Here is a 9,973-nt window from a genome sequence, read left to right on the forward strand (position 1 = left end):
AAAGAGGGATTTCAGTTCATTGCCAGTTACTTTGAATTTTCTGGTTATTTTAGGCATTTCAGCAGAGGCATTATTAGTAGTAACATTGGTAAGCATTATTATTTGGAAACAGCTTTAAAGAACATTAAAAATTTTGGTGGCTCTGTTCCCAGTTTATAATCTAAGTCTGTGTGTTCAGAAGGCAAAGGAGTTTTCTTTTTATTCATGTTGAAATGGAAATTATTATTGCAGTAGTAGCAATCAAAATCCCATTTTGGGGGTGTGCAGAAAATTAAGTGAGTCAAATGTACTTAATTTTAAAATTAGTTCATTCTGCCTTTCTTAAGCCTTTGCTTGTCTGGTGGTATTGTAGGAAAGCATATAAATGCATTTACAAATGTAATGTCTAAGTGAGGACACATGTCAGCCTCACAGGTAGGCTTTGCCATCAGCTCTTCCTGCTTCCATTTGTGGTGATTGGAGTAGCAGGAAAGTTGCCCAAACATATTTTTGAGATGAGCAGACTCTTAAATTTCAAGTGCAGTCTCTAACTTTGGTTCTAATTGGAATTATAAGTAATTTCTGCATGTAAATTATATTCTGACATCTCAGTGCCGCTGTATTTCCATTTATGCTGTAGAAGTCTGTATTCATCAAGTCATATTTTCCATGGTTTTGTCCTGTGCATTTAAATTTTCAGTGAATTTGCAGTACAGCTATACAGAGGTATTTTTGCTGTTTTCCAGTGCTATAAGGTTTTCTGAGCCTTTTGGTGTTTTTCTTTAGGGCTGCTCCTCTAATTCAGTGGTAGCTCTAATTGTAATTAAGATGGGACACAGTATGTCTCTGATTTCCAGACTGTCAAAATTTAGCAGCAATTCAAATTTATTGCTCAAACAGTGTAGGCATCTTATTTTTGTATAGCAATTTATCTGTGCCAAGTGAACAGATCCTGATATGACTGTGTTTAGTAGAACACTAAAATAGCAAGCAAGAAATGTCAAATGTCATTAATAGTATTACTTTATATAAAATATAGGAGGTAAACTTTTCCTATGATGGCTAGAAGGGCTTATTAACCATACTCAAGTGCTGTCATTATAATTCTTGAAAGTCAACAATGCAGACTTGCATCATTACAATGTCAGGGTATATTCATTTTAATAAATTATTTCCAGTATTTAGTTTGGTATCTGTTTGTCATTTTTCCTGGACAGGTCTGTGCCTTGAGAAAAGAGTGTTTTATAAACTCATTTCTGGACTCCATGCTAGCATCAACTTGCATCTATGTGCAAATTACCTTCTTGAAGGTATGTCTAGGTAAAATTGCTGAATGGAATTCTACAATATCTGTAGTATGTATTTTGTTTTTTCTGAAAATTGTTGGGGTATGCTTAGTTGATTTTATGTTCTAAATGTGTCTCTTTTACTACCTCTGCCCCACTTTTTCTTTCTCTGTGTAGAAACATGGGGGAAGCCCCGCTGGGGACCAAATGTGAAAGAGTTCACTCGCCGCTTTGACCCTGCTGAAACGAAAGGAGAGGGACCAAGGAGGCTCAAGAACTTGTATTTCCTGTACTTGATAGAGCTGCGTGCTTTGTCAAAGGTTGCTCCGTACTTTGAGCGTGCCGTTGTTGACCTTTACACAGGCAATGGCCACGAGGATGCTGAATCTAAAGCTCTCTTACTAGATATCTTCAGGGATACCAAGTAAGGCATGAGGGTTTTTTATCAGTGGTTTGAAATTTTTAGTTATATTTAGAAGTAAGAATAGGTGACTCCTTGATAGGATGGGACAGGAAGGAGAGCGGAATGATGAAATAAATTTTAAGTAATGGGAGAGATCAAGGGGAATTTGTACATTTGATAGGACAGAGTAATAGTTTTGAGGTTTGAATATACTAATCTTTAAAAACAAACAAACAAAAAGCACTCAAAAAACCCCAAACAACTTAACACCCTGGGTTACTTCCTGTGTGTTGCTTTTTCTGATTCTTCAGTATAAGATGCACATGATTTATTTTGAAAAGGAAAGTAGTACATACAGTCTTTTAATGGTCCACTGAGTAATCCAGCATTTATCACAGACTTAATCTCTGGTGGTTTGGGCATCCCCTCTACCTTCTATTTATTCCATAATGTTCTTAAATTCAGTTTCTTTGCTTTTCTTTTTGCTAGTTTTTGTGATTGGCACCATGTTGTGTGGTTTCATTGCTGTCCCTAACCGTGGTCTTGCTAGGTAATTGAGATGTAGCCAGGCAATGATCAGTTGGAAGGCAACATTAAGCCAATTTCAGTATTAATTTGAACAAAACTCTGAATAACAGATTTCAAGTTATAGTGATTGCACAGTAAAACCAATACCACTGCGAATTTTTAAGGCCTAATCTGCAAGGACTAGGAACTCTGAAAAATATTTTACACTGGTGGCATCAGCTGCTTACCAAGCTTAATTGAAGACTGTAGTTTATGCTAGCATTTGTTTTGATTGCATTTTGTCTTTATTAGGTCCTTCCATATGCACTTTGATGAGAAGTCCATGTTTGCTGGAGATAAAAAAGGAGCCAAGTCACTAAAGGTAAAGTTAGTTTTCTGAATGACATCCAAAGTACCTATTTTGGAGTTAGGCTGTGTTACTTTGGAAAGCCCTTCTGCCTACCACAAACTCACTGCTGAGAGTAAGGTTTTCACCCTGCCTTTTCTAGAGCTGTATCTGAGGCCTTTTAATCAACTTCGTGGTAAGGTGCTGTCCTGATCCAAGCAGTCTGAATCTCTGGCTTTGTGCCTTGAGTCTGGCATCAGAACTGTGGTGGAGCAAATGAATATTACCAGGAAATGCAGTGGTGCTTATTTTTAAGTAGAGTAACTGTTTCATAATTATCTGGATCAAAAGAACCCACCCAGTCACGTTTGCTTTACAAAATGATGACTTATATAATAGAGCACAATATACAGTATAGTCTCATAATATGATACTTAACGTTAGAAAACATAGTTCCTAGACATGGGAACCTGATGGTAATGCTGTACCTACCCATCAGCTTCCAGTGTTAACATGCCACTGGTGTAAATTGCAATTCTATAGTTGGAGTGGTGCTTGGTAATGAAGTTCTGTTTTAATATTTATTAACACAACACTTAATTCAGTAGTGGTTTGTAATGTCATCAGCATTACAAAAAATGCTATTAGGAAAGTGGCAGTGTTTTATCAGCCCAGTTAGTGTTTTTTGGACCTTTAGAAAATTGAGATCAGCTTATTAGTTCTGCACTGTGCTTGCTCCTACTCTGTCTGAAGTTGCACAGCAACAATCTACCCATAGTTCTGAACAGGAAATATCTTTCATGAATTGTAACTTGTTTGTCAAAAAGGTGGTTTGTTCAAAAGAGATTTGAATAATGAAAGAAAAATGGTCAGGGACAAAGATATAGTACTTATACCTCAGAAAATTTGGAGAAAGTTGGTAGGAAATCAGTGCACAGAATCCAGGCATTACCTGCATATTCTGTATGTTTGGAGGATATTTTTTAAGAATTAACTGCTAGAAGTGGCTTGGAAATCAGATTCTGGGTTTACATGGATCTTTGTAATGGCCTGACTACATAAAGCAATGGTTTTGTTCAGTTTTGGTTAGAGAATTGATATTCTAATGGTACTAGATTTCTAATGGTACTACATTCATTAATGTTCTCTTTTTGCAAAACTAAGATGTATGTTAGCTTAAGCTTTTTTATTTTGTTTTTAACTGCTAGGAAGAATTCAGATTGCATTTCAAGAACATCTCCCGCATAATGGACTGTGTTGGATGTGACAAATGCAGGCTGTGGGGCAAGCTGCAGGTACAGTTTATTTTGTGTAGGTCTGTGTGTTCTGGCAGGGGCAGGTCCCAAGATAAGCATCTATTTCATTTTGGCAGGACACCTCTTACCTTAGCATTCAGGCTTTCTGCACATGGTTGGTCCTTGGTATCCTTACCTATATATTAAAAATAGATATATGTTTAGTTTACCATTAAACATTTTAGTGTTTTTTTCAAATTGTTTATTTTGTTTAGTCAACAGCTGTGTAGTTTACTAAAAGGTGGAGTTTGTTTTCTAAAAGAGTTACTTTTAAAGCGGATGCTTCATGGTGAGCTATTACTAACAGTCAATATCTTACCTGTATTCAGTGATCAGAGGAGCCTTGTAGAATCACTTATGAGAAACCTTCCTGTAAACACAGCACTTACTTGTTAGGGAATCCAGTGTGATATTTAACGCCACTAATTGAGGTGTAAGAAAAAGAAGTAATTCAGAATTTAACAGTTTATGCAGAGGGCAGCAAAGGAATGCAAAGTTGCCCAGTAAAGCTGAAAGTTGAAAGCCAGTTTCATTTTCTTGGCTGCTACTATTTTTATTTTACTGACAACAGTATTTTAAACCTCAAGACTAATGTTACATCCGGACTGAGAAAAGTTATTTTGGAGTGCCTGCTGTATTATTCCACTGTGTTTCATTAAACTTATCAGAGTGCAATTTTCAAAGAGTTTGTAGCATCAAAAATCTGTTGGTCTCTGCTGAATTTCTGGAGTTCTGCTTATCCTGTCCTAGTTAATACTTCTGATCTATTGTTGTTGCTCCTCCTAACTAAGAACTAAAGAAGGCCACATTTCCTGACCTATAAAATTCTCTTGCAGCCAGCTTCAACCACTTCTTGTCAAAATCCAGTGGTTGCTTAGTAGCCCAACTAAAAGTGAAAATAAGAAAAGCAACTTCTGTTCTATTCCTGCATAGAAAATAGGAGCTGAAATTGAAGCTGCATTGTTTGCCACTAGAATTGAAGGTGGCAAGTGTACGTGTTGTGATACCTCATAAAAAAACTTAGTTTGACTTCAAAGGGAAACGGGACATGTGCTCCTGCAGGAGTGGGGCATGTGTAAGTGAGGGGCAGGAAGGAACTGGAAGTTGTGTAATAGACATATTTTCATATGCATAACCAAGAAGAAACGAGATGAGAAAAGAAGAGATTAAGAAGACAGGGATGAAGAGTAAGTATACTTGAGGAAACAAATGCTCCTAAATAAGTGACTGAGCCTGGTACACAATTGCTGTCATGCATTTGCATCAGTGCTCTGGTTTTTGTACAGTTATTTGAGTTGAAGGTCAGTATATAAGAATTGGTACTAAAGTTTACCTAGATTAGTGTGTTTTTTTTCTTCTTTTATGGTTTTATGAAGATTTGAAGGAATGATTTTACTGATGTTAAAACATTGGACTTTTCTTATAGACTCAAGGCTTAGGAACTGCTCTGAAGATCTTGTTTTCTGAGAAAGAAATACAGAGCCTTCCTGAGAATAGCCCATCAAAAGGTTTTCAGCTCACACGGCAAGAAATAGTTGCTCTTGTAAATGCCTTTGGAAGGTAAAATGTTATCATTTTAATAGCATAAAAATATAAAACTTCAGTGTCAATATCCAGTTTCTGTAGTATTGTACACATATTTGTAGGTTTTGAAAGACTGAATTACTACCAGTAATATTGATAAACTTAATGCCTTCAAAGTGAGTATGTGGATTATTAGCCTTAGTCTTCATTCTGTGTTTGGCTCTAATTCATCCCCTCTGTCTCAAGTCTCATAAATCTACCTACTGCAAGATGAAACTTAAGTCTCTTGAATTTGATTAATTTTTTTAAAATGTATCTCCTTCAAATGATGAAACATTTTAACAGCTTTAGAAGAAGTGTACATAGAGCCTGCTTTGCTCATTATGTTAGTTCTTCAGATCTTGAATATAACAATCTGTTCCTGTTTAAACAATCTATTTAAACAATCTGATAAAAGAATGTAATAAACTTTACTACCTGTAGTTAGGGATTTTTAGAAGTTTTATGAAGCTGGGATGATTAAACAGACATATAAACTTTAAATCCCTGTCATATATTATGTTAATGTAAAATGGAGAGTCAATAGAACTTTTGAGAACAGAATTGTGTCAGAGGAAAAATCGAAAGGAAAATGAATGTGATAATTTGTGCTTCTCTTTTGCTGACTTGGTAACACTTTGATGATTTTTATTTTACAGGCTTTCCACAAGTATAAAAGAGTTGCAGAATTTTAAAGTTTTATTACAACAAACTAGGTAATGAAGGTCTTTGCACAGCCCGTTAGTGAAGATCATTTACATGACTGCATTGAGCAGAAGGAACTGATCCTTACAGGACTCACATGAACTGATAAAAAGTAAAATCAAATCCCAACTTGAATATTTATGTTTAAACTAGGAATGGTTATTAATTAGAAAATATATTTATGAATGAAATATATAGTTTCTAAATGTGTAAATTATGCTGATCTGTTTATTTTGTAAGTTTTCTGCTCACAGTTCTGTTGTACTGAAACTTCATAAATTTTCTTATTTCCTTGTCTTTCTGAGACAGCTGTTTTATATGAAAACATATGTACCTCCACCCTGACTTGGCCTGTCTGGAAAGGGGGGAATCACTTCTTGTGTCTCCCCATTTACTGAACTTCAGTGTATTCTGAGGATTTGGTATGTTAGTTCTGACTGTCAGAAGGAAGGGGGGGAAACCTCCAAACAAACAAAGAAAAAAATAACAACAAAAAAACTAACCACAGAAAGGAAATAAGGCTCTTGCTGAGTTTTAGCTTCTTACTGTAAGAAGGCAACTTACTTAAAAACAGCAAATTTACTGAGCAGAAGTTTTTTTCATGCTGGGCTTCTTTGCATCATGATAGTGATTTTTTTACCCTTGTCTTGTGCTTTTCAGCACCTTTTTTTTTAAATTGCAACCTTGTCTCTGATGCAGCAGAGTTGAAAGTGACTTTTAGTAGCCCCTTGCTGCAGCCCCTTACCTGCATTTACTTGGAGGTAGAGGTCAGGACAGGGGGAGATGGTTAGTGGAGTGCTGCTAGCTGAAAAACCTCAGTCAATCAAATTTTTGTTTACTCCATTTTATTTTTCTAGACTGTAATCACAAGTTCAGTTTCCAAAAGTTGTCTTTTTAGTGTCTTAAATGTTAAAATAGCACACTTGGTCTTTGAGCCATGGAAATAAATTTGCTCCTTGAGTTATGTTGAGTGCTATGTTAAAAGGTCAGTGTAAAAAGAACTTGCTTTTGTAGTCACTTTTAAAAAAGATGCTTTTTAAAATTCATAATCATACTGACATTTAATGCCACATACTCTATCTATGCAAACCCATACTGTATCTTCTTTAAAAGGATATTCAGCATAAAAAAACGGGTATGTTAATAACATTACTTTCATAAAATAAGAAATTACTCATGTATCATTGTCCACAAATGTCAGTGATAACTTACCAGTGTCAAAACAGAATTCAGAAACAGCATTACCATTAGTAGCAACCAAATATTGGTTTAAATTTAAAATGAAGTAATAATTTCTTTTAAACCAGCATGTTTAAAAATGAAGTTGGGTGTTATGAATGTAGGAAGTGCTGGTGCAGTGTAGATACATCTCTTGTTTTTAAAAACAAGTCTTCACAAAATTAAGTGCTCTTAAACATTTTTCACCCTATTAGATACTGAGTGACCTATTTATATAATTGATTGTAATTGTATTGGCTTCCATACTGTGTTCCTTTACAGCTGAAATTTTCTGAAGGCTGGAATACACTCTTTGTTACCAAGACTAGCTTCAAATTTCTACCTGACTGGAAATGAAATAGACTATTCTGCTGACACTTGGCTTTTGTAAAAAATGCTGTTGCTTAAGAAAGTTAACCCCTTTGTGTCAAACTGGGATGTGCTAAATGAAATTTAAAAAAAATAGAAAGGGAAATTAAAAAAAATCCAAACCACCCTTACAAAGTTTTGGTGATAGTTGCACAAATTGGCAGTGAACTGGTATCCCAGTGGAAGTTTCTGTTTAACCTTATAGGTAATTGGACATGGTGTTAGGGGAAGCTGATGCCAGTTTGGGAATCAGTTTTTTCCTAGTAGCCTCTCTGGCCTGTGGGCACCTGTGTCTGAGCAAGTCATCACAGGCTTTTGTTTTCTAGTTAGGCAGAATAGCAGGAGGTTTCTTGGTGGGTTCATCTGGCCTCTTCCAAGCTCTGTATTTGCACCATCAGAGTTTATTTTTCTCTATAAAATTGAAGTGGGAATCTCGGTAAATAGCTCAGATGTGAACAGCTGTGTTTGGTAGATGAGTTACATGGAGTATCCAAATCTTCTGAGTAATTGTATATATTGAAAGAGTGTAATTTTTAATTGGCTGTTAATTCTTTGCCTTTTGGATAGACCTGCAAGGGCTAGAACTGTAGGCTCACTTGTGTGAGGAGTGCCCTATAACTGGGATTTATCTGTATTGTTATATATTATAGTGCCTAAAGCTTTAGGCAGGATTTTCTAGTTAAAATAAAAAACAAAACTGTATGACTGTGCTGCCCCAGGAAGGACCTAAGTCTCAGAAACGTTTCTTCCTTTTTTCCCCTTGCTTTGTGGGGAAAGTGAATTGCTTCCAGCCTCCTCCTGGGGATGCAGCTTGCTATTTTTTTTCTTTTTCCACCTGTGCCTGGCTAAAATCAACAGACACTGAAGCAGAATCATGCACTTGCTCATGGGACAGGTGAGAGATTCAGGCATGCAGATCCTGGACACCTGGTCCTTGCAGCCCTCGTTGGCACAAGCTAAATACTGTTGGGTAAGGACATAAAGAGATGTGAAGCTTTTCTTCTTTTCCTTTATGTCATGGGGACACAGGAATGCAACTGAACAACACATTGTGTGTGTAAGTTCTGTTGCACCTGAAGGTACATATCTCTTGATGATCCAATATGGAAGGCATTTCACTGTCATTGTAGGGATAGGACATAAGATTTTTCCTGTAACAAATCTAGTTGAAACAATTTTCCTGTCACCATCTTTTTTACTGTATTTGATGTACATTCTGTGACTATGCTGCCTATGAAGTTTTGCTGTGTGAGTTGGATGACTTAGTTCTTTATATGTTCAATTAAATTTTAAAAATTTACAGCTCTTTTTTTATACTAAAGAAGGTATACTAAGGTTAGTTACACCGTCCATGACCTGTAAACTATTTTAAATTCCAGCTCCCTGTTGGAGATCAGCTTGTCAACACTGTCTGCCATTCATTTCAGAGTAGCAGTACATTTTCTTGTACAAATGACACAATGATTGTAATCCCAGAGGTAGTGAGAAGACAAAGACAAAAACATTTAATTGTTCCCAAGTCATGAAGACTTGTGTGAAATGGTGAAAAAAGACTTGGTGCAAACTACATAGGTAAAAAGTAGGGCACTGTGGCTGAATAACTTGTTCTTCAGTGCCTGAGGAGGTAGGTCAGAATATAAATTTAAAACAATGAAATATAGAGACTTGTGTAAGCTGGAATAATAAGTGTTTCCTCGTTTTCAGCTGATGATCTGTGCTGTCATTGTATGTGCATGAAATACACTGTGCCACATTTTCTTGAGTTGTGTTTGATGGTTGGGTTGCCTTTATCTGACCTTGCTTTGTGCTTTTCTGGGAAATGACCTGTAATATGTTGTAAATAATCTTGATGCTCATGTTTATAAAGTAGCAATCAGCAATTCATCACTTTACAATTTCTCCATATAGCTATCCTATTAAAATGTAATATTTATTAAAATCAGAATCAATGTTGGAACTGCTTATCAAGATCTCAACACTTCTGAATCTTTGCTATGTTTGAATCTACAAAATGCAAATTAAAGTATTTTCTGCTACACCTTTTTTTTGTGGATGTAATTTTTTGGTGTTTCATTTGAAAATATATTTTTTGCTTTTTATTTACCTTTCAATGACACTTGGTAGCTATTACATAAATTCCTTTTGTAATTGTCATGTAAGATTAAAATTATTTTACTCTTACTTAAATTTCATTCAAAAGATGAAGGTAACCTGTGTATTTCTTACTGTTGACATTGCAGTGTGGTGTGTCTGCACACCAGGAATCCATTGTGGAATTGCCATATGTTTCTGTGTGGATATT

General features: G+C 35.8%; 1 protein-coding gene across 1 annotated transcript in view; it reads left to right on the plus strand.

Moving 5' to 3' along the window:
- The window catches only part of ERO1B (endoplasmic reticulum oxidoreductase 1 beta), a 29,280-nt gene extending 19,571 nt beyond the window's left edge, over positions 1-9,709 (plus strand). Inside the window, exons 11-16 of the mRNA XM_038131416.1 lie at positions 1,197-1,289; positions 1,443-1,689; positions 2,488-2,557; positions 3,730-3,816; positions 5,243-5,376; positions 6,039-9,709. Of these exons, the coding sequence (XP_037987344.1) occupies positions 1,197-1,289; positions 1,443-1,689; positions 2,488-2,557; positions 3,730-3,816; positions 5,243-5,376; positions 6,039-6,099 (692 nt within the window). The 3' untranslated portion in view covers positions 6,100-9,709. The remainder of the gene's footprint in view (positions 1-1,196; positions 1,290-1,442; positions 1,690-2,487; positions 2,558-3,729; positions 3,817-5,242; positions 5,377-6,038) is intronic.
- Positions 9,710-9,973: the final 264 nt, after the last annotated feature.

This window comes from Motacilla alba, chromosome 3 (genome assembly GCF_015832195.1).
Source record: "Motacilla alba alba isolate MOTALB_02 chromosome 3, Motacilla_alba_V1.0_pri, whole genome shotgun sequence".
NCBI lineage: Eukaryota > Metazoa > Chordata > Aves > Passeriformes > Motacillidae > Motacilla > Motacilla alba.